The following is a 25,234-nucleotide window of genomic DNA, read 5'->3' as shown; positions in this document are numbered from 1 at the left end:
TGGATGAAAATAAAGAAATGCACCACACAAATACGTTAAAGATTTATTTCATTTAGGAAAATTCACGTCACCTTGTACAATTAATCGTTCGTCCATTCCTTAAAACATCATGACAGACACTGAATCGCTGAAACAACATAATTGCATTTCATATATGATGAGAGGACAAGACACGAGTACACATTCTATTTTTTAACCACTTGAATAGAAAAGGTAAAGGCAAGACTACTTCCTGGCTATACTCCACAGAGCTGTGTATGTCACAGAGCACATAGTAACGTCTACAGCAGAAAAATGCTGTCTTATTCTGTTACAGCCTCCTGCTGTTCAGTCCCACACCCCTACACAGAGAGCAGGGCCCTGTCCAAATGGTTTTAACATGCATCCTTCCTACCTTCCTTGAGGTAATTACTGATATCTATGAGACTAGATTAGCCCTTGTAAGACACAGTGACTTCCTCAAGGATGGAAGCATTGTAAAAGTATTGAAACAGACCCAAGACCTGTGCTCTATTGTACCAGGTACACCAGGGTGTCTCCTATGTCTATGCTGAGGCCATTGTCTGTCATGAGGACCTTCCTGTCAGCCAGGCTGATGCTGAAGGACGACTTGTCAGAGATAGTCAGCTTGCCCTGCTCCTCCCTCCCCAGGATGGGCACCCGGCGAGGCCCCAGGACAGGGTCCTCAAAGCGCATCAGCTTCACTTTGGACAGGTCTGCAAGGGGACAGGAAGACAATGTAAATGCTTCACTTCAGGTCTACAGGACATAAAGGGACACGTTAAACAGCAACCTAAAATAACAACATTCTGCTAATTGTATGATCAGAAGTTACTGTACGGAAACTAAGAGCAGGGTACTCATCTAATTACTACTAGACTTAAACAATTAGTACATCTAAAAGAACAATGTATACTCCCTCAGTAAAACTAACTTTAAAAGTGAACTCAAGGAAACAGCAATAGCCCAGGGCAGGCTATTAACAAACCATGAGAAAATATGGTTCAATTACACGGTGTCAATAGGAAAGCAGTGAAGTCGCAAGGTCTTTAGGGGTTTAATAACACACCTTTAATGAATCTGTTGACTTTGGATAGTCTGCGGATGATGTTGTCTCTGCTGTCGCCCTGTCGGATGTCAATAGTGGTGGTGAAAAGACCGTTGGATGGTTGGGGGTTGAGCAGGGATACTGCCACACCGGGCTAGGTGACACAAAACACACAAGCTCACTGGTCTGAACTAAATGCATCATTCATCAAGTGTTTAAATCATTATGCAGACATACATATGCATGTTGTCATAAATAATATGTTTTAGTGTCAAGGAATTATTTACCATGGCTTTCAAAAATGTTTAAGTGCACATTGTGGTTTAAGAAAAAAAATGATGAATGGTCTAAAAATAAAAAGATGTCTCTCAAAACTCTGTTGATGCAACTATAACGATGCAAAAATATGTGTGGAGGGCTGATCAAGCAGAAATAGTGTTAGGATTTACTTCGGATCTGAAGACACTGAACGGTTTCCCTGGGCAACAGTCCTCCTTTATTTTGTCATCTGCCTCTGATGTGAATACCACATCTATCTGATCAAGCTGGGGATGAAAAGAGGAGAGCGAGAGAGAATGAGAAAGCGAGAGAGAGAGAGAGAGAGAGAGAATGAGAAAGATTGAGGGAGAAACGATTAGCACAGTAGTTTAATATTTGACAGGGCCAGTGTGACATGCAGAGTGTGTTTGGAGCATTTTGAATTCGTACTGTGGTGAACAGGGGGGGAATGCAAATAAAAGAGCGTTGGCATTAGCCTGAAATCCTGATGCGATTGGCGCTGCAGCAAAGTTCACCTGATTGCACATTCAAGGCAACTGTTGTCGTTTCAGTATAATTGAGACTGGCTACAGAGGGGATTAAAAACTAGATCTTTGTGTGCCAATAGATGCCTCTAAATAAAGGGGGCTGGCTGAATCACTCTGGTCAATACAGTATTAATAAAGTACACTTCCCTAGTGGGGAATTAGCTTGGATAATGAATGAGGTGGGAAATAGGTTAGATTGATCAAACGCATAGGGCTGTATGGACAGTAGTGCTCTTAAGCAGATACAAAATAGCTGCATTCCACCCTCGAGGTGAGGGATCAATGAACAGGCAAACTAAAAGAGAAGTCAACAGGAACGAGGGGTGTTTAACAACAACGGCTTGATGGATGTATACACTTGTTTCGGTGATTACCATGGGGCTAAGAGTTAGAGAACAAACATCAGGTTGTAGGGCCTGTCCTCCACAACATATTCCATGAAACGTGCAGTGCTGGGAGAAAGTGAGGGAAGAGTGTTTGGTGTACCTCCAAAGAGTTAGTCAGATAAACTAGGTTCTCCAGCAGCACGGCTCGCTCGTCAAACTCCAGTTCCAGGTCCAGAACCCTGGCGCCATTCTTCTCCAGGTTTTCCTGAGGAACACAACACACAGCAGTTAGCCTTAAAGCCCTCATGTTCACATCCATTTATTTGACATACAGCACGGTTTTACAGTCAACAAAGGCAATCTGGCTTGGAAGACTTTGTTTGATCACTTTGGCACAGCCATACCTCTAGCAATACACCATGCTGAGCTCGGAACCACTGAGTAAGGCTAGCAAATCACTGTTGTGCTGCCCCTGTATGAATACAATTGATTTAATGAAGGAAACCTTGTCCTCAATGTGCTTAATAACTGTACATAGAGATGTTTATTTTTATTAGTCTCCTTGTGAGAATGCAGAGCCTGGCAGAGGTCAGCCGAGAACTGTGTTATAGTGAGACCCCCCCTCCACCCCACAGATCAGGGCCCTGGGGGAGCGGAAAAGGGCCAACCCTCCTGTCCTCAGCCTCACCTTGATCATGGCCACGAATGGCATCATTCTCTTCATGTACTTTTTGAGCTCCGGCAGGGCGCCAAGCTCCATGGCAATGACCTTGTTATCAGGCAGAGCGCCCTTGTTGCTCTGAACACACATACAGGGAAGAACACACACACACATACGGGGGGGGGGGGGGGGGGGGAGAGTGTCAGAGTCTATCATCACGGGGATTCTAGGTTGTCAGCAGAATGACATTTTCTGCCTCTGGGCAGATCACAGCTCACAGTAGGGTCTCACCATTCTGTAGCAACTCCACCCCAAAACAACAGGAGGGAACAGCTTGAACACATTTTATAACTATCTATTTCTAAACAGACTTAGGATGCGTCTCAAATGGCACCCTATTCCCTATATAGTGCACTACTTTTCACCAGAAAACTATAGGACCCAGCCTATGAGCCCTGGTAAAAAGTAGTGCACTACATAGGGAATAGGGTGTCCTTTGGGACTTGGGTTAAAAACCTAGTTGAGTCAGGTTCATAGTGGACTCTTTCCCCCAGATTCCCTCGGTCTGCCTTGTATGATTCCCCATCAGGCAGATTCCTCGGGGTTGGTACTTGCCTTGTAGTGTTTTCCCAGGAGCGAGAGGGCGCTGTGCTGCCAGGAGGGGTACGTCTTGGCCACGTAGATGGTGCAGTGAGAGGGCTTGGCCGTGGGCTTCACGTCACCCTTCTGTTGAGGGGAGGGACACAGACAGAGACGGAAAACGGAGAGCTCAGTCAGTCTGCTAGTACTGTTCCAGTCTTATTAAACAGCAGCAGTAGCATTACCCTGGCAGCGATGCGCATCAGAGCAGGCAGTCCTGATCCAGCCTGACATCCATTATCACACCGCCTGGGTTAACATGACATGACTGAGAAAAGTCACTCTAGTTGCCAAGCCTACTCTCTACTCCGTTATACAAGATCACCCTCTGCTGAAACCTATGGGCAGTAGTCATTATCCCGCTCTAAAAGCTACTGTGTGAACTAGACTCTGTGCCAAGTGAAGCTGGGCATCCGTGAACTAATTTTACATGACAGCTGTCGTCTCTTCCAGTCACCATGCTAGACACTGCCTTCACGTTCGTTGCCCCCCCCCTCTTAGATGAGTAGTGGAGGGTGTGTGTGAGCCACACATTAAATATGTCTAGTCCCCATGGCAGGATGCTACAGCTAGTCTAATGGTCTCTGAATGTCTCTGAAGTAGAGCTGTTCTCACTGATGGTCACTAAGGGCACGATTCAATCCGTATCGCGGAAGTTCGGCTACATAGCGCGATTGAAACGTATGGGTAATTTCCGATGGAGTATACAAATTAAAATGTTGTAAAAAAATATATATAATTATAAAAAGGACAACTCGAATAAAATGTATGAAAGAGAGAGCTTCACGTTGTTAATAATATAGTCCTTTGCCAAAGAATTACATATAGCTAGAACCATATATGAATTATAGGATATCTGTGCTCCTTGCTGCCTCCAGGCACTTACTAATGGAATGTCAAAATGTAGACAAGATTGGAAAAAAAACATACATGATAATAGCTATGACTATATAGCGCTTCGCACATACACGCATGTCACTAAAATGGGCTACTACACAAGAACCTGACGATGGAGCCTGACATTTTAACATCTGTCTAGGACTGTATCCATTTGAGAGTGAGAGCTCATTGGTCTCCGCAGTGCTGTGAGAACATTACTAAACAACGAGATCTAACATGTCACTATTGGGGAAAGGCTGCACAACTTAGTGGGATTTGCCTGTAGCCAAGGCTGGTATTGTCATGGTTTAATGAAGCGACTTGTTTTCTGGCTCAATGTGCTCTGTGAAAAGGAGAAGATGCTGCAGGACCATTGTGTCTCATTTAACAATTAGGCTATTCATCAAACATGAACCACAAAGGTGCATTTCAAAACTTAGTTCAGCTCCATAAAGCACACATTAATATTCACTCACGCTATAACTGTGGTACTAGTACAAATGTATTGTCATTGCAATAAAATGGCTAGTTCCCTGTTGGCTGTGTGCCCAGATCTCTCTGCACCTTGGCAGAGCGTTAATGTGACCTTGCTCTTAGTGGGGTGCCAGGTAGCTATAGGTCTTACCTTGCTCTTAGTGGGGTGCCAGGTAGCTATAGGTCTTACCTTGCTCTTAGTGGGGTGCCAGGTAGCTATAGGTCTTACCTTGCTCTTAGTGGGGTGCCAGGTAGCTATAGGTCTTACCTTGCTCTTAGTGGGGTGCCAGGTAGCTATAGGTCTTACCTTGCTCTTAGTGGGGTACCAGGTAGCTATAGGTCTTACCTTGCTCTTAGTGGGGTGCCAGGTAGCTATGGGTCTTACCTTGCTCTTAGTGGGGTGCCAGGTAGCTATAGGTCTTACCTTGCTCTTAGTGGGGTGCCAGGTAGCTATAGGTCTTACCTTGCTCTTAGTGGGGTACCAGGTAGGTATAGGTCTTACCTTGCTCTTAGTGGGGTGCCAGGTAGCTATAGGTCTTACCTTGCTCTTGGGGGGTGCCAGGTAGGCCTTGAGGCGTATTCTTAGGTCATGGGCTGTCTCCATGACGTACTGAGAAGAGCGCATCAGCACCTCGTCTACTGGACCTGCCACTGGCCACAATGCTTTCATCAGAGAGCCAGTCTGGGAAGAGAGGAGGGGGTATTATGGCAATATTTATGACCACAACCTTTTTTGGGGGGAGGGGGTTGCGGTTCCAACTTCAGTAGGGAAAGCTGATCCTACATCCTTTTTTTAAAGCCAAAAGTAACTGGACTGCGAAAAGGGAAACTGTATAGAAAATAGTTACAGTACGTACATGCGTAACCTATTAAAAATGTGTTGTTATCCGGAAACAAAGTATAGCCTTTCATCCCAACAAGGTTCTGATATGGATGTACGGCCTTTTAGAGGTTGTCATATTGTGAGCCCTGTCCCCCTTACCTTGCCCATGAGACCCCAGGTGTGTTCACAGAGGTGTGGGCAGATGGGGGCCAGCAGCAGGGTCTGCTTCTCAATGAACTGGAACACCAGGTCCCGGTGCATCCCCTCGATGGCCAGCTCCCTGTACTTATCCTTGGCCGCCTGCCAGGACACACACACACACACACACACAGTTTAGGGTCTCATCACTGGTGATTGGGAACGCTGCACACAGCCCAAACGCTGACAGACGTCAGTCAGCTTGTTACCTGGAACTCAAAGAAGCCGCTCTTCAACGCCTCCTTGTACATCATCCTCTGATAGTGCTGCTCGGTCTTGATGATGCCTGCATTCATGTCACTGAACAGGGGGGAAATAGGTCAAGCCTTAGAACTATGCTAAGGTCAGATATTTATCCTTGCTAGAGATTAGTTGGAGTTTGGATGACGAAGCCACACTAATTTGTGTCTCATTGGACTGTACCTGCCGAACACACGGTCGTTGAAGGTGTCGGCTGGCCCGGTCCTCAGGTTGTTCTGATTGGCTATCATCTCCTTGACCCACTCCACCCAGGTGTAGAGGCGCAGGATGCCAGCGTCGGCCATGGCCTCCACAAAGTTAGCGTCTTCCACTGTGTCTCCCGCGTCCGCCAGGGCCATGCGCATCCCTGGGCAAAGGCACACACACAACATGGTAAGACTGTGCACGTTCCTGTGAGTGTTAAACACAAACACACTATTACAGCGGCACTGCTAGAAACAAGCACTTAAAACACTCTAAAAGCTGAGTTTGATCAATTTGTAAAATTATGCATAATAACAAATCAGAGCTTCAAAACAAATCCCCTCCATCCTCTCCTGTCTTCTACAAAAGTATGTGAAGAGCACAGTGTATTTAGGCAGTCAAACTTCTACATAAATAACCAGAACGAAGCACTCAGCGTCAGGCATGGCATCATCTCAAAATGATTCATCTCCCATCACCACTCTGGGACAGATGGTATTGATTTCTACTCTCCAAGTAGGAAGAGGAGATCAAAAGGAAGGCAGGAGAAGCTATCCCACTGCTCTGCTCCCCCCTTCCTCTTCTGTTCCCCAAATAAATCAAGCCACCCTTCCATCAGAGGAGAAACAGAAGGAAACATCGAGAAGCAAAGAATAACTAATCGATTATGCTAACGACTTCCGGAAATAAATGACTGCTCCTCTCATAAATCTTCTTAGTAATTAGGAAGCATTGTTTTAAGAGGCTGGAATGCTTACCGTCAGCAGAGAACTTGGCGATGGCTTCACTCAGAGTGAGGAAATTGCCCGTGGATTTAGACATCTGATGAATACAAACACAGATCGTTAGGAGGATCACACACAAACACAGGCTTTGTGTGTAAGACACTGACGTCTTCAGACAAACACACCGCTCCCATTATGCCAGAGCAGGAGACAGAAAAAGGAGTTCATTGCAGTTAACAAAATCTATTTGAGATGGAAAAAACGCACCTTTTCAGAGTTCAATAACAGGTGACCATTGGCTCGGACTGCCTGCGGCCATTTTCCGCTGTGTACACAAAGATAAGCTCCTTGAAAATCATGGGACTCTCTGGAGGGATTGTCTTACATTCCATACAATCTGCAAGGCGTCAAACCCATAACTGATTAGACCCTGCAGTGAATTGCCATTAGGCTTAAAGCTGGGCGATATGGACAAGAATCCATATCACGATAAATGTACTGAATTATCTCGATAACAATAAGTTTATAACAATGTGCACCAGTTACTTTTTTTATATTACCCTTAAAACTACTTTTTTTGAATGGTTGTGGCTACCATTGTCTCGTTTCATTTCAAACTTCAAATTCCTCTACTTAAGGCCACGTTCTTCTAGCAAAGCATGTAAACGTTTAAATCTAAACTATTATATTAATTAGGAGGAATACTGGACTTGTACCCCTGCAGCAGCCCTAGCACCAGAGGCAGGCAGGCAGGCGGGCAGAGACAGGAAGGTGGTACGTCTCACCTGTCATTGGGCCACATGGCCACATGGTTGTACAAGTAGTAGGACAGGTGGTTGGGCACGAGGTCCTTCCCAGACACACGGGCATCCACGGGGTACCAGTACTCAAACTCCCTCCTCAGCCTCTGCAGGTGCTCCTTGGGGATGTCTGTCTTGGGGAAGGGAGAGCTCTTGAAGAAGATGAAGTCCCACACCTCCCTGGTCATCTGCTCTGGCCTTACAGAGAGACAGAGTGCAGGCACAGACTCAGATTATCTAGTGGCTCCAATAGTACTGTATCCATAACCAAATAGGGATTTACAATTCTGGCACAGCGCATTTATCCTCTTCCTCGAAAAGGTATACATGTGCAAAACAATACATGATGATCATATACATCTCCAACTACTACAATACAAACTTTCTCCATTGCAATATGTTTAAAAGGACATCGGAACGTGCTGCAATGTCTTCCGTCTGCATCTACAGATGCCCATCACCGCTAAATAAGACAACCGTGTGAGAGTCGAGTGGCGCATACTTGATTCCTAGAGGCGAGGGTCCCTGTCCGTTGAGCACTCCCCCCTGGAGGAAGTGAGCCACGGTGTAGTAGGCCATGTAAATGGTGGAGTCAGATAAGGACTCGATCAGCCACTGCTGGTCCCATGGCAACCTTGTACCTATGGCAACAAGCACACCGTACAAAAAAACCCAACAACAATCAAACACCTAATGTGAACGGTAAGGGATATGCTTATATCATTACTATGGCTTAACATGCTGGGTCCACCAATGAAATGGATAACTGATCATTAAGCATGCGAAATGTGTCCTTCCTGCAGTTTGGCACATGACTTACTAAAAAAATGCTTCCTTATTGTGGGTATTTTGTCTCCATCTTAAGTCCATGCAAATTCCAAAAAGGCTCTGAATGGTTACTGATGGTCTCAAAAGATGCTCTGGACGTGAGAGGTCCCAGAATGTTTTCTGACAATGTGACTCTCTATGGGGTCTAGTTACAGACTGTATTTTACAGCTACAACTAGGCCCAGAGTTGTAAGATCACATGGTCAGTAAAACCTCCTGGTTCTCCACCCAACCGGTCACCCTCCCCCACCCAACCGGTCACCCTCCCCCACCCAACCGGTCACCCTCCTCACCTAGTCCGTAGGTACGAGAGCAGGCGTGCTCCTGGAGCCAGTCCAGAGTGGCCTCAAAGTTCTTCCTCGTCTCGTCACAGAACCTAAAGAGCCAAACATACACAGGAAGCACAGTTTGAACATATCCGTTTTGACCAGACACACAGCCAACAAAACCGTCAACACACTGACACATTCCTTTGACAAGGAGCTTGTTAGCAGTGGTATAGTCGAGCAACAGAACAGCGGAATGACTCACGTCTCCAGTGGCTTCAGGCATTCCATGGCCTGCTGTTTCCACTCATTGTCTCCATAATCCAGATACCTGTCAGACAGACACCACATACTTTAGGAATTTAGCTCAGAAATGTTCAGTTTAGAGTTTCCCCTAATAATTACCTTAGATACTTGTCTATACTGTCAGGTAGCCTTGGATCCACACTGAATATCGCTCCGTTTCACCATTGTTATCAGTGAAGACACAAAATACAGAAAAACTACCATAAATCAGGGAGTATTTTCAGGCTCCCGTACTCACCACTGGTCACATAGTGCCACCACACACTCATCTGAAGAGCGTGACATCACCTGCTTCTCTGGCTCCATGTAGATTAAAGCTTGGCCCTGGGAACATTGGTAGAGATCCCAGTTAGAAAACAGAGAGACAAAGAACCGTATCAAACACATCATACAGGTCAGAGAAAGAACCAACAGTAGCATACAGCACCACATTGTAAACATAGTTGCAGAGAATAAACAGAAACGCAATAAATAGATTGGTGTCAAATAATTGATTTCAACCAGGGTACCTTCTCCACCATCATCTTCTGGATGGGTTTCTTGACATCCTGCACCTTTTGGCCCTTGTAGCCTTCAACCAGCATGATCTGAGAAAAGAAGACCATTCATTAGAAAATCAGAGAATATGTGGATGTTGATTTTTCATATACTATTGTATGTTGTTGTATACCTCTGATGCACATCTATAGCCCCCAATATCCTGAACTGTTCTACGGGGATAAATAAAGCTGCATTGTATTACACGTATGCATAGTCGAGATGTTCTGTGTAGCCATTTAGGACTCACCCCTTCATAGAAGCCCTTGAGGTAAACCTTCTCCTTGGCCTCTGCCAGCTTCTCACGGTCATTCTGGCTCTGGATCTTCAACTCGTCACACACCAGAGGAGCAGACAGGTTCCCATAGCCAGGGATCTCAATGATGGGCACCTGGAGGAGTAGAGCAGCAGTGAATATTAGGCACACACACTGCACTGTCTGATCATTTAGGACCAGATAAAGGACGTGAGAGGCAAGGCGAGGGTGTCAGTGTGACTTAAGCTTACCGGCTCAAAAGGTAGGACCATCTTGTCTTCGATACCATATTTCTCTCTCAGGGCCTATAAGAGGAATCCAAGTGATCTCCAATTACGTCAATAACCAAAACACATTTTGCAATGCATAGGTTAACTAAAATAGACCAGTAGCCACAAACGAGCACAGTTTTGTACAGTTAGTGTCACCTGTTTCTTTTTGATATCCCTGAGGGCAGCGATGTCATCAGGTGCGTCGGACGGTACGCTGGTGACAATTCCAGTGCCTGGGGGGGGGGGGGGGGGGTCACAAAACAAGTGGACCAAAGTCACATGACAAACAAAACCAACATCTACAAAACACAAGAAATGCCCCTACTGTGTCCTCTGAGAAAGTCTTTGCCTTTTCTATCAAACACATGATGCGCATTAGAGCGAACAAAGCCATAGATATCTGCATTCTGATATTTCAATTTAGCCACACCATTTTGATGCAGATGTAAACGCATGGAGCAAAGCGGACCAAAATTATTAATTGTAATGACTCATAGTGCAGCATCCCCTCAGGTGTACATCAGTAAGTCACAACTTGTAAGTCGGCCCTGCATTCAAGACCAAAATTGGTTAACGAAATGTTTGATAAACAAAAATAGTATACCAGTTTAAAAGGACAAAAAATGTCACCGCTGTGGCATATAGCGATGAACTGATACACAAAACGACACCGGATTCAAAATTTAGCATTTTTCAATTTACCAAAATTCTAGCAACGTTTTGGTACTGGTCGCAGGTTCAGGAATGGCTGAAAAATTGCAACATTACCAGGAGCCAACGCTGAAAATCGCACTGTTGGGTGACTTTAAAAGTCCTAGTCAATCGAGCAATAATATAATACTCGTAGCAAAAATGTTTCTTTAATTTACAATCTGTAGAAACAATGAGAATAGAAAGGTTCAGAACTTGTGTGAAACATCACAGCAGAGTAAAAAAAATTTAAAATAAAATGGATGGTGTTCAGAGATTGATGGGAGGGGGTTGAGGGGAGCTGAATAATGGGACTAAAAACAAAAGATACCTATTGTAAAATATACAGTCTGTAAAATGTATACTACTGTGCATTCGGAAAGTATTCAGACCCCTTGACTTTTTCCACATTTGGTTACGTTACAGCCTTATTCTAAAATGGATCAACAACAAAAAATTCCCCTCATCAATCTACACACAATACCCATAATGACAACTCGAAAAAAGGTTGAGAATCTTTTTGCAAATGTATTAAAAATAAAACAGTTACACAAGTATTCAAACTCTTTGCTAAGAGACTAAATTGAGCTCAGGCGCATGTTGTTTCCATTGATCATCCTTGAGATGTTTCTACAACTTGTAGTCCACCTGTGGTAAATTCAATTGATTGGTCATGATTTGGGAAGGTACAGACCTGTCTATACAAGTTCCCACAGTTGACAGTGCATGCCAGAGCAAAAACGAAGCCATGAGGTCGAAGGAATTGTCAGTAGAGCTCCGAGACAGGATTGTGTCGAGGCACAAATCTGGGGAAGGGTCCCAAAAAAATGTCTGCAGCATTGAAGGTCCCCCAAGAACACAGTGGCTTCCATCATTCTTAAATGGAAGAAGTTTAGAACCTCCAAGACTCTTCCTAGAGCTGGCCGCCCGACCAAACGGAGCAATTGGGGGAGAAGGGCCTTGGTCAGGGAGGTGACCAAGAACCCAGAGCTCCTCTGTGGAGATGGGAGAACCTTCCAGAAGGACAACCATCGCTGCAGCACTCCACCAATCAGGCATTTATGGTAGAGTGACCAGACGGAAGCCACTCCTCAGTAAAATGCACATGACAGCCCGCTTAAAGTGCTCTCAGGCCATGAGAAATAAGATTCTCTGGTCTGATGAAACCAAGATTGAACTCTTTGGCCTGAAAGTTAAGCGTCACGTCTGGAGGAAACCTGGCACCATCCCTACGGTGAAGCATGGTGGTGGCAGCATCATGCTATGGGGATGTATTTCAGTGGCAGGGACTGGGAAACTAGTCAGGATCGAAGGAAAGATGAACGGAGCAAAGTATAGAATAAATCCTTGATGAAAACCTGCTCCAGAGCACTCAGGTCCTCAGATTTGAGCAAAGGTTCACCTTCCAAATGGACAACAACCCTAAGCACACAGCCAAGACAACACCAGATTGACTTCAGGACAAGTCTCTCAATGTCTGAGTGGCCCAGCCAGAGTCTGAACTTGAACCTGATCTCCGGAGATCTGAAAATAGCTGTGCAGCGACGCTCCTCATCCAACTTGACAGAGCTTGAGAGGACCTGCAGAGAAGAATGGGAGAAACTCCCCAAATACAGGTGTGCCAAGCTTGTAGCGTCATACCCAAGAAGACTCGCTGCCAAAGGTGCAAACTACCTGCCCTCCAGGACACCTTCAGCACCCAATGTCACAGGAAGGCCAAAAAGATCATCAAGGACAATAATCACCTGAGCCACTGCCTGTTCACCCCAATATCATCCAGAAGGCAAGGTCAGTACAGGTGCATCAATGCTGGGACCGAGAGAGTGAAAAACAGCTTCTATCTCAAGACCATCAGACTTAAATAGCCATCACTAGCACATAGACGCTGCTGCCTACATACATAGACTTGAAATCACTGGCCACTTTAATAAAATGGAACACTAGTCACTTTAATAATGTTAACATATATTGCATTATTCATCTCATATGTATATACTGTATTCTATACTATCTACTGTATCTTAGTCTATGCCGCTCTGACATTGCTCATCCATATATATTCTTAATTCCATTATATTCTAAATTCCATTCCTTTACTTAGATTTGTGTGTATGTTGTGAAATTGTTAGATATTACTGCACTGTCGGAGATAGAAAAAAAGCATTGACCTTCTCCCACATCTGCTAAACATCTGCTAAACATGTGTATGTGACCAATAACATATGATATGATTATAAAGTACTGAGTAAAGGGTCTGAATACTTACGTAAATGTGATAGGATTCATTTTTTTATGAATGAGCAAAAACGTCTAAACCTCTTTTTGCTTTGTTGTTATAAGGTATTGTGTGTAGATTGAGGGGGGGGGGACAATTTAATCCATTTTAGAATAAGGCTGTAACATAACAAAATTTGGAAAAAGTCATGGGGTCTGAATACTTTCCAAATGCACTTAGAAGGTTAAGTGTTCTCCATTAGTTTACTTCAATTAGGGTAGGGGTGGTAGTGTTGAGGGAATATAATAAAGACACATAAAAAATATATATTTACCAATAAAATATGGGGGGATTGGAAATGATGCAGGCAGTTACATTGATGGAAGCCACAATCTATCTGTAATACTAAAGCTGCTCTACCCCCTAATAAAAATCTGTAATCTTTGTTGTCCATTTCAGCAATGTTCACTGTGCTCTACAATGACTTATGTCTCCTTCACTCTAGCTCTTCAAAAGGAGGACTGCCTCAAGCCGTCTCAATGTGCTCTAGCAGAGACAGGATGGATGCAGTTAAAAAGCAGTATTTGGAGCATTCTCAACACCTTTGTCCTCCTTGATGGTAAGCATGGGCAGGGCATAGATGGTCCGGTAAGACGTCAGCGGGGCACTAAGAGCACATCCAAGAATATCCTACAGAGAAGGTAAAAAGACATTTACCACTATGTGAGTGCGTATGGTCAAACTCATAAGGTGTGCATTGTGCGTGCGTGTGTGTCAGAGGGAACTCAAGCTATTTAACGTACATTATTGCATGTGTGAAGACACTTAAACATAAGGATGTAATTTAAAATGTGCACACCTTTCCCAGAACATCCATGATCACTGTAACCTTGCCGTTCTCCTTGGTGAAGCCTTGGTAAGACATGTTCCTAGCTGACCTCCTCGTGCTAATGAACACGTCTCCACAGGCCATCTCAAAGGCTATGTACTTGATGTCAGGATGGACCCAGCAGTTAGTCTGGCCAAACATGGTCTCTGGTCTGAGAGTAGCTGCCACCAAGAAGATGTTCTTGCCTTTAAGGCCACTGAGGGTAACAGTTTTCAGAAGAGTATTTGCAGAAGGTGGATGGTAGTCTTACCCCAAGTAGCAACAAATGTTACCTGCTATCAGGCCAAACTGCTAGGTCTAAAATATGACAAAGTTGATTGTATATCATATCAATGACAATGTAGGTTATGCTAAAAATAGACTGTCTAGTCTGCTACATACAGTACCTTAGTTTTGCAGGGTAGGGCTCTACAACCTTCATCTTGATGAGGGTATACTCCTGTGGTCCAACTCCCTAGAATGTAAAAACTTTATTATAGAGCTGCAGCTACACAACAGAGGGACAACCCTCATTGAGATTATGTTCCTGCCATCCAGGATATCTATACTATGCAGTGTCAGTGGAAGGCCCTAAAAATTGTCAAACTCCAGCGACCCAAGTCATAACCTGTTCCCTCTGCTACAGCAAGTCTAGAACCAACATGACCCTGAACAGCATCTACCCCCTAGCCATAAGTCTACTAAATCGTTGATTAAATAATTAACCAAATAGCTACCTGGACGATCTGCACTGACACTTTTTGAACTAACTTTGACTCATCACATACACTGCTGCTACTGTTTATTATCTGTCACTTTACTCTAAGTTATGTGTACATATCTACCTCAATTACTTCATACTCCTGCATATCGACTCGGGACTGGTACCCCGTGTATATAGCCAAGTTAGCATTACTCATTGTGCATTTATTGTTATTATTTCTCCATTTTCTTTCTCTCTGCATTGTTGGAAAGGGCCCGTAAGTAAGCATTTCATTGTTACCTGTTGTTTCCGAAGCATGTGATGAATAAAATGTCATGTAGCGGCAAGAAAATCTCACCTCTCCAGTCTGCCTGTCATGGTCCATACATGGCTGTCCATCTTTTGGAGAGTAGATGGTATACCTGCAAAAAGTTGAGAATGTAAATCAATGTAATAATGCTACAAGGTTTACGCATTACAAGGTTATAATAAACCTTTCCAAGTTCTAAACATACCTTTTACCAAACTTGATTTTCTTCCTCTCTTTCAGGGTGATGAACTGCCACCTCACGAAGGAGTCGTAGAAAGGGTTGACATCGGTCGTGATGAAGGAGCGTCGCCAGTCCACCTGTGATATAATTATGCTTAAGAACCTGGACAGCACCTGAAATACTTTCAAAGTGAAGTAATGGTTGTTGATCTGTACATTTAGGTCTGAATCTTAACTTGAGAAACACACATTTAACTTTCAAATAGTCATACATGGATGTCATTGCTACAGTACTGTTTTTAATTGGTTAATGTTGTATAGGCTTACATTTAAGTGACGTTTTAAAATAATCTGAGCGGTAGATCTCGGGCTTACACTGACTCAGAAAAGGTTGGTGACCACTGTTCTAGTTTTCCCTGTTAGCACTATGAACGTTTCCCTTAACTGCGGCAATTGTGATCTAATCAACGCAGTATTACCCACTTTCAATGAAACATACCAAAATGAACAATGCAAGAGATTTTGTTGTAGGAAGAAAGCATCGGTGTTGGATTCTATTGCATTGACACGCACGACTCAGCCCGGACTCTACACAGACCGGTGCGGCATAAACAATCAGAGCTGCAGTAGGCCTAGATGCAAATAGACCATTGTCAGATATGGATCTGTGCCGTTTACTTTGAACTGGACTGTGTTTACAGCATGAGCGGTCGTGAGTAGATGCGCTTGTTTTGATATCAAAGCGAGAGCTGCATGTAGTCACGTGTGCACATTTTGTTCATATTCTGCCTGTTTGGCCCTGTCCGGGGGTGTCATCGGATGGGGCCACAGTGTCTCCTGACACCCGTCTCAGCCTCCAGTATTTATGCTGCAGTAGTTTGTGTGTCGGGGGGCTAGGGTCAGTCTGTTACATCTGGAGTATTTCTCTTGTCTTATCCGGTGTCCTGTGTGAATTTAAATATGCTCTCTCTAATTCTCTCTTTCTCTCTTTCTGTCTTTCTCTCGGAGGACCTGAGCCCTAGGACCATGCCTCAGGACTACCTGGTATGATGACTGTCCCCAGTCCACCTGGCCGTGCTGCTGCTCCAGTTTCAACTGTTCTGCCTGCGGCTATGGAACCCTGACCTGTTCACTGCGATTACTATTATTTGACCATGCTGGTCATTTATGAACATTTGAACATCTTGGCCATGTACTGTTATAATCTCCAGCCAGCACAGCCAGAAGAGGATTGGCCACCCCTCATAGCCTGGTTCCTTTCTAGGTTTCGGCCTTTCTAGGGAGTTTTTCCTCGCCACCGTGCTTCTACACCTGCATTGCTTGCTGTTTGAGGTTTTAGGCTGGGTTTCTGTACAGCACTTTGATATATCAGCTGATGTAAGAAGGGCTATATAAATACATTTGATTTGATTTAGTTACTGAGGTATTAGCCCAGTTATAGATCATTTGTAGTCAGCAATAGGGGAGTGATTGCTTCCTACAAGGGAATAAAATGTGTGCATTTATTTTATTCTTGTACCCCCTTTTTCGTGGTATCCAATTGTCCCATCCCTGCAGCTCCCGCACGGACTCGGGAGAGGCAAAGGTGAAGTGCCATGCGTCCTCTGAAACACGACCCCGCCAAGCCGCACTGCTTCTTGACCCAATGCTCACTTAACCTGGAAGCCAGCCACACCAATGTGTCGGCGGTAAGACACCTAGTACACCTAGTGACCGTGTCAGCGTGCATGCGCTTGGCCCGCCACAGGAGACGCTAGAGTGCGATGGCACAAGGACATGCCGGCCAAACCCTCCACTAACACAGACAATGCTGCGCCAATTTTGCGTCGCCTCATGGATCTCCCGTTCGCAGCCGGCTGCAACACTGCCCGGTATCGAACCAGGATCTGTAGTGACGCAGTGCCATAGACTGCTGCGCCACTCGGGAGGCCAAAATGTGTATATTTCTAAACATCTTTGATAAGCGAGTCAGGTAAAGAGCTGTTTCTTTTGTCTTAAAGGAGCAGTGTTGTATTTTGAGACAGGCTTCAATAAGCTAAGTAGCCAATAGGCAGAATGTAGCATAATTTCTGATTCTGATAATGGTATGGGAATAATTATGCATTGTATTTTGAAAGTGGTTTCTTGCATCAAACACCATTTTCAGTCACTCTGTCTGAAAGACAAGCCATGCGTGTTTTTTTCAAAAGTCTCATGGAATGTAGGCCTACAATGAACACCATACTTTGGGTGCTACAGTAGGCTGAATGAGAACAGCTATTTAGATGTTAAAGCTGTTATGGGATGCATTTTCTACATTGTTCTTCACAGTAGGCCACTCTGGTAGGCCTACATTATGATCAAATAGCCACAGTAGCCTACTTGACCACTGTTAAAACTAACTTAAAGCAGGTACAGTCTCAGTGTACACAGTAAATGCGTGAGCTGGAAGCGGCATAGAATTTCCACAATGTTCAAGTTTGGCCCAGGAGACGTGAAATTTGCTTAGTTACTAAATAAAATTAAGGGAACATAGGTAACCAGATCGTGACCAATAACTACAAACAGTTATGATTTTACATATTTATTAACTTATTTCAGGATATCTTCTAAACTACCCACAATGTACTCTCATCATATGGAGAATCTACTCTGCGTTAGCTAACTTGAGCTGGCTAACTTTAACCATGCAGACCGAGTGTTGGTAGTGGTGAGCTACAATCCACCAATCACAATGTGACTTAAACAACCAGATTCCCCACACGTGGGGGACGCATGATCCTGCTCGGCTTTTCCAGTCTAGGTTGCTCTGACTTCTCCTGCACCAGCGACTGGCTTGCCTCTGGCAAATCATTCCTGCCTGATTGAACTTTAGTACCTTGTCTGGACTTCTTTTTCATCCCCCAATTTGTTTGGTCAATTGTTCGACCCGTCCTTCCTATGGATTATCACCTCTGGAATCTATCTACTTGGATTTACCACACTATATCGCTATTGGATTAGCTGACTCTCCCTCGACCAGTGAAGCGGTCTCTTGCTCCGAAGCGCCTCGCTCCTAACTCAGCTGTCAATCGGTAAGTCTCTACCTTATATCGGCAGGATTTTTTTGGGTGTTCTGCGGGATCCTGCCTCTGCTTGACTAGTTGGCGTTGATTTCTGGCTTATTACGTAGCTATATTGACCGCGGTGGTTGGCTAGCTAGGCTAGTTAGCTGGCTAGGCTAGTGAACAGGCAAAAATATCTAACTTTAACTGGCTGGCTAAGGCAACTGCATATACCGGTAACATTACTTGATAACTCGTTAGATGGCGTTATGCATTTCCCAAACTTTGGTTTACTTTAATGCATCTTGTAAGCTAGGTGTTGATAGCAACTGGCTGATTCAACTGGCTGGTAGGGCTAACGTTTGCAGGCAAGTTGGCTAGCAACCTTGCAAGCTGATTTGTAACAAATTCATAAAGTATTTGCCTGTAAGTTGGCTAAACATTTTATTGAAACCAGTAGTAATCAGTGCAAACAATTGTTTAATTTGAAGTTATACATTAAGTTATTTCTGTTAGAGTTCACAGTATAGGGAATAGGGTGGCTTGCAAGGCCGTCCATTTTACTCACTCCACGTAAAAACATTTTCCGGCATGACATCGTCATTCTGATCGGTTTTATGTAATAACTCGAAAAATAAAAAAGTGAGGTATAAATTGAATTCAGACTTAAATGCATATACTAATACAAATCCATGTTACGTTTTTGCTACCTACCCTTTAACATCAGGATTCATGGTACTGCATACAAGAAACAAGCTCAGTTTACTGGTTTCTTGTCATTAAATCAAATTGTATTGGTCACATACACGTGATTAGCAGATGCATTTCGCTACACCCGCAATAACTTGTGCTTCTAGCTCTGACAGTGCAGTAATATCTAACAAATTACACAACATATACCCAATATACACAAATCTGACTAACATAGTCCACAGTACAGTAAATACATATGAGATGAGTAATGCCAGATAAGTAAATATTAAAGTGTTCCATTCCTTAAAGTGGCCAGAGATTTCAAGTCTATGCCTACAGGCAACATCCTCTAATGTGCTAATGATGGCTGTTTAACAGTCTGATGGCCTTGAGACAGAAGCTGTTTTTCAGTCTCTCGGTCCCAGCTTTGATGCACCTGTACTGACCTGGCCTTCTGGATGATAGCGGGATGAACAGGCAGTGGCTCGGGTGGTTGATGTCCTTGATGATCTTTTTGGCCTTCCTGTGACATTGGGTGCTGAAAGTGTCCTGGAGGGCGGGTAGTTTGCCCCCGGTAATACGTTGGGCAGACCACACCACCCTCTGGAGAGCCTTGCGGTTGCAGGCGGTGCAGTTGCCATACCAGAAGGTGATACAGCCCGGCATGACGTTTTCAATTTTGCATCTGTAAAAGTTTGAGGGTTTTAGGTGACAAGTCAAATTTCTTTAGCCTCCTGAGGTTGAAGAGGCTGTTGCGTCTTCTTCACCACAGAGTCTGTGTGGGTGGTCCATTTCAGTTTGTCAGTGTTGTGTACGCCAAGGAACTTGAAGCTTTCCACCTTCTCCATTGCAGTCCCGTCGATGTAGATAGGGGGGTGCTCCCTCTGCTGTTTCCTGAAGTCCCCGATCATCTCCTTTGTTTTGTTGACGTTGGCTGAGAGGTTGTTTTGCAGGCACCAAACTCCCAGAGCCCTCACCTCCTCCCTATAGGCTCTCTCGTTATCGTTGGTAATCAAGCCTACTGTTGTGTCGTCTGCAAACTTGATGTTTGAGTTGGGGGCGTGCGTGGCCACGCAGTCATGGGTGAACAGGGAGTACAAGAGGGGGAGGAGCACGCACCCTTGTGGGGCCCCAGTTTTGAGGATCAGCTGAGTGGAGGTGATGTTTCCTACCTTCACCACCTGAGGGCGGCCCGTCAGGAAGTCCAGGATCCAGTTGCACAGGGCGGGGGTTCCGGCCCAGTGCCATGAGCTTAATGAGGAGCTTGGAGGATACTATGGTGTTGAATACTGAGCTATAGTCAAACAGCATTCTTACATAGGTATTCGTCTTGTCCAGATGGGATAGGGCAGTGTGATGGCGATTGCATCGTCTGTGAATCTATTGGGGCGGTAAGCAAATTTAAGTGGGTCTAGGGTAGCAAGTAAGGTAGAGGTGATATGATCCTTGACTAGTCTCAAAGCACTTCATGATGACAGAAGTGAGTGCTACGGAGCGTTAGTCATTAAGTTCAGTTACCTTTGCCTTCCTGGGTACAGGAACAATGGTGGCCATCTTGAAGCATGTGGGGACAACAGACTGGGATAGGGAGATATTGAATTTGTCCGTAAACACACCAACCAGCTGGTCTGCACATGCTCTGAGGACGTGGCTAGGGATGACGTCTGGGCCGGCAGCCATGCGAGAGTTAACACGTTTATAAGTTTACTGACGTCGGCCATGGAGAAGGAGAGCCCACAGTCCTTGGTAGCGGGCCGCGTCGGTGGCACTGTGTTATCCTCAAAGCGCGCAAAGAATGCGTTTAGTCTGTCCGGAAGCAAGACGTCGGTCTCCGTGACATGGCTGGTTTTCCTTTTGTAGTCCGTGATTGTCTGTAGTCCCTGCCACATACGTCTCGTGTCTGAGCCATTGAATTGCGACTCCACTTTGTCTCTATACTGACGTTTAGCTTGTTTGATTGCCTGGCGGAGTGAATAACTACACTGTTTATATTCTGCCATATTACCAGTTACCTTGCCATTGTTAAATGCGGTGGTTCGCAAATGCTACCATCTATCCAAGGTTTCTGGTTAGGGTAGGTTTTAATAGTCAGTGGGTACTGCATCTCCTATATACTTCCTTATAAACTCACCGTATCCGTGTATGCGTCTAGATTATAATCGCAAGCTACCCGAAACATATCCCAGTTCACGTGATCAAAACAATCCTGAAGCGTGGATTCCGATTGGTCAGACAAGCGTTGAATAGTTTGAAGCACCGTTTGAGTTTCTGCCTATAGGACGGGAGGAGCAAGATGGAGTCGTGATCAGATTTGCCGAAAGGAGGACGGGGGAGGGCCTTAGCGTTCCGGAAGTTTGAAAAGCAATGGTCGAGAGTCTTAGCAGCGTGAGTAGTACAGTCAATATGTTGATAAAACTTTGGCAGCCTAGTCCTCAGATTTGCTTTGTTAAAATCCCCAGCTACAATAAATGCAGCCTCAGGATATGTGGTTTCCAGTTTACATAAAGTCAGTCCAGTGAAGTTGCTTAACCTGTTATGGCTAGGGGGCAGTATTGACACAGCCGGATTAAAAACATACCCGATTTAATCTGGTTACTACTCCTGCCCAGTAACTAGAATATGCATATAATTATTGGCTTTGGATAGAAAACACCCTAAAGTTTCTAAAACTGTTTGAATGGTGTCTGTGAGTATAACAGAACTGAGAAGAATTCAAGCAGGAAGTGGCCTGTCTGAGAAGTAGTGTTTCATCTTGGCTCTTTTTATTGAAGACTCAGGATCTGTGCAATAACGTGACACTTCCTACGGCTTCCATAGGCTCTCAGAGCCCGGGAAAAAGCTGAACGATATCGAGGCAGGCTCTGGCTGAAACACTTTATCGCTTTTGGCAAGTGGCCACTCAGAGTACTATGGGCTTAGGCGCGTGCCCGCGTCGACCGAATGCTTTCTTTTCCTTTGTCTGTTTACCTAAACGCAGATTCCCGGTCGGGATATTATCGCTTTTTTACGAGAAAAATGGCATAAAAATGGATTTTAAACAGCGGTTGACATGCTTCGAAGTACGGTAATGGAATATTTCGAATTTTTTTGTCACGAATTGCGCCATGCTCGCCACCCTTATTTACCCTTTAGGATAGTGTCTTGAACGCACGAACAAAACGCCGCTGTTTGGATATAACGATGGATTATTTTGGACCAAACCAACATTTGTTATTGAAGTAGAAGTCCTGGGAGTGCATTCTGACGAAGACAACAAAGGTAATAACATTTTTCTTATAGTAAATCTGACTTTGGTGAGTGCTAAACTTGCTGGGTGTCTAAATAGCTAGCCCTGTGATGCCGGGCTATCTACTGAGAATATTGCAAAATGTGCTTTCACCGAAAAGCTATTTTAAAATCGGACATAGCGAGTGCATAGAGGAGTTCTGTATCTATAATTCTTAAAATAATTGTTCTGCTTTTTGTGAACGTTTATCGTGAGTAATTTAGTAAATTCACCGGCAGTGTTCGGTGGGAATGCTAGTCACATGCTAATGTAAAAAGCTGGTTTTTGATATAAATATGAACTTGATTGAACAAAACATGCATGTATTGTATAACATAATGTCCTAGGGTTGTCATCTGATGAAGATCATCAAAGGTTAGTGCTACATTTAGCTGTGGTTAGGGTTATGTGACATTATATGCTAGCTTGAAAAATGGGTGTCTGATTATTTCTGGCTGGGTACTCTGCTGACATAATCTAATGTTTTGCTTTCGTTGTAAAGCCTTTTTGAAATCGGACAGTGTGGTTAGATTAACGAGAGTCTTATCTTTAAAATGGTGTAAAATAGTCATATTTTTTAAAAATTGAAGTAATAGCATTTCTAAGGTATTTGAATAACGCGCCACAGGATTCAACTGGCTGTTGAGTAGGTACCTAGCCCATAGAGGTTAAGGGCCGTCGAGGTATCGGCTTGAGGTGGGATGTAAACGGCCGTGGCAATGACAGGGAACTCTCTTGGGAGATAATATGGTGGATATTTAATTGTGAGGTATTCTAGGTCGAGTGAACAAAAGGACCTGTATGTTCCTAGAATTACACCATGAGTCGTTAATCATGAAATATACCCCTCCGTATCCTGGAGAGATATTTATTCCTTTCTGCGCGATGTATTGACAATCCTGCTGGCTTCACCGACTCCGACAGAGTACCACGAGAGAGCCATGTTTCCGTTTAACAAAGTATGTAACAGGCCCGATGTCTCTCTGGAAAGAAATCCTTGCTCTAAGCTCATCAACTTTGTTATCCAAAGACTGAACATTAGCGAGTAATATACTCGGAAACAGTTGGAGGTGTGCGCTCCCTCTAAGTCGAACAAGCAGGCAGCCTCGAGACATTATCACTCACCTTCACACCCATCATCTTCAGGTCTTTCACGGCCATGGGTGGGAAGTACTCCAGCCAGTGTGCCGCGTTTGCAAACGGCACTATCTCCATGTCACTCAACCCCAGAGACTTCATAATGTCCCACTGGAATTTTGACCCTCCAGCCTTTGCCACTGCTTTGCTCTGATGATCACACACAAGAGATTACAATGAGATTACATGGTATGAATGGGAACAACTTCCCCCAAGAATATGAGTAGCGCAGAGGATCAATTGAAATTTAAATCAAAAGTTCACCTTTTTGCCCTTAGCTTTGTCCTTGATGATGAACTCATCTGCAAACGTGGGCTTCTCTTCTTCCTCCTCCTCCTCAGGAAACTGTGGTGGGTTGCCGTAAACCTCCATCTCTCTCTTAAGCTTGTCTGCACAGGCCTGTGGATTGAAATACATTTTAATGTCTTCATTTCCCAAATCATGACCATGTATGATGTACACAGCAAGCAAGGGATTAAAATGAACTCACTTTGATTGGCATTCCTGTACAATGCAACCCAAATGGAAATAGGCATTGCTTCCCTTTCAAGCGTTGGAAACCAACAGCAAACTACAAAGAAAAAAACAGATGTCAGCAAATTGTAAAATGAAGCTTTCAGAGGATATTGAACATAAGACTTACATTGCTAAATGTAAGTCAAATCTATATAAATCTTACCTCGCACTTCGAAAGGCAGAAAGTATGACCAAGATGCAGCCTTCCATTCATGTAAGGGTAGGGGAAGGTGACAAAGTATTTGTTTTTGCTACAAAAGGAGAGGGTGGTCCATTAGAAATTGGTTGGGAAAAGTGGACATGAAAACTAAAATAGAGCGTTGATGATGATAAAATAACAGTCCCAGTAGACTTACTTGGTGCTTTCCCCAATAGTGGTGGGTGCATCACAATCAAACGTTCTTTCCTTCTCCCATTTCTGCTGGATGTCCTCTTCTATCTTTCTGAGGAAGTCCAATTTAGCGGTTCCCTTCCGCTCCTAAAATATATGTAATGTATAATGTAAATGTAGATTTGTTATTATTATTAAACATCAAATAGGCGTCTTAACTAGATAGCCAGACTTAGGTCTCTTCCCGGTGACTAGTTTCGTCTTTTCTAAGTAACGTGTTACCTGCTAGCTAGCAAGCTAGTTCAAGTTAGCTAACGCTAAGTGCTAGATAACAAAGTAGTTGGCTAGTTATGCATAATATGACTAGCATTAAACCTGAAAAACATCATACATGCACAAGTGGAGTAAGTAGCCACGACGTACCGTCATTGTGATATAGAAATATACAGAAAACGGTAAAAAACTGATAATCTGTCAAGAAAACCCACGCCACCAGTTTCGGCACTTGGCTGATGACATCTACACTACAGCAAGGGACAGCTAATTCACCCTATGCAGACTTCTGGGAAATGTAGTATAAGATAGTGGCTCATATACAGCATATGGACACAGACTACTTTCTCTGGAGTACAAAAACACAATAAGAATATTTCACACACACATACATACATACATACATATATATATATATATATATATATATATATATATATATATATATATATATATAAAATAATAATAATAAATAATAATAATAATTTAAACAGGGTGGTGAAATGATTTTGTTACGATTTTAGACAAGGTCTTATTTTCCTATCAACTGAGTGAAGAGTCCACCCTGGCCTGGCTCCAATATTATTGAAACTTTGAAATTGAATTTTTAAATAGATTTGCAAAACTAGAGAGAAATCCTACAAAAGATGAATGGTGGTTATCCCTTGGTTTTGTCGTCACTAGTTACCACATCCACAAATAGCTAAATCCCGCCTATTTATACAACTTGTCTTCTTAAAAT

The 25,234-nt window shown here is 43.9% G+C and overlaps 1 protein-coding gene across 1 annotated transcript; it reads right to left on the bottom strand.

The window, feature by feature from the left end:
- Positions 1-31: 31 nt before the first annotated feature.
- lars1b (leucyl-tRNA synthetase 1b) lies at positions 32-24,740 on the bottom strand. Its single transcript, NM_001165343.1, has 32 exons — positions 24,643-24,740; positions 24,245-24,366; positions 24,052-24,139; positions 23,863-23,943; positions 23,637-23,771; positions 23,361-23,522; positions 15,280-15,392; positions 15,123-15,186; positions 14,469-14,536; positions 14,053-14,278; positions 13,796-13,883; positions 10,445-10,521; positions 10,268-10,321; positions 10,011-10,151; positions 9,733-9,810; positions 9,462-9,547; positions 9,183-9,248; positions 8,945-9,027; positions 8,326-8,464; positions 7,809-8,021; positions 7,291-7,348; positions 7,057-7,120; positions 6,278-6,461; positions 6,064-6,154; positions 5,816-5,956; positions 5,375-5,515; positions 3,457-3,567; positions 2,869-2,979; positions 2,341-2,445; positions 1,498-1,593; positions 1,070-1,202; positions 32-716 (listed from the first exon to the last, which is right to left on the bottom strand). The coding sequence occupies exons 1-32, from the start codon at positions 24,646-24,648 to the stop codon at positions 511-513; spliced, it is 3,531 nt and encodes a 1,176-aa protein (NP_001158815.1). The 5' UTR covers positions 24,649-24,740; the 3' UTR covers positions 32-510.
- Between the last annotated feature and the right edge of the window lie 494 nt (positions 24,741-25,234).

This window comes from Salmo salar, chromosome 13 (genome assembly GCF_965601325.2).
Source record: "Salmo salar chromosome 13, fSalSal1, whole genome shotgun sequence".
NCBI lineage: Eukaryota > Metazoa > Chordata > Actinopteri > Salmoniformes > Salmonidae > Salmo > Salmo salar.
Note: the sequence above shows the minus strand (reverse complement) of the source record. Positions and strands in the feature narration are given on the sequence as shown.

Excerpts from the sequence above, each read along its gene's own strand:
- lars1b (NM_001165343.1), bottom strand. Across the intron at positions 24,140-24,244 it reads ACTATTGGGGAAAGCACCAA|CAAAAACAAATACTTTGTCA; the intron begins GTAAGTCTACTG and ends CTCCTTTTGTAG. Across the intron at positions 8,022-8,325 it reads CCCTCGCCTCTAGGAATCAA|GCCAGAGCAGATGACCAGGG; the intron begins GTATGCGCCACT and ends TCTCTCTGTAAG.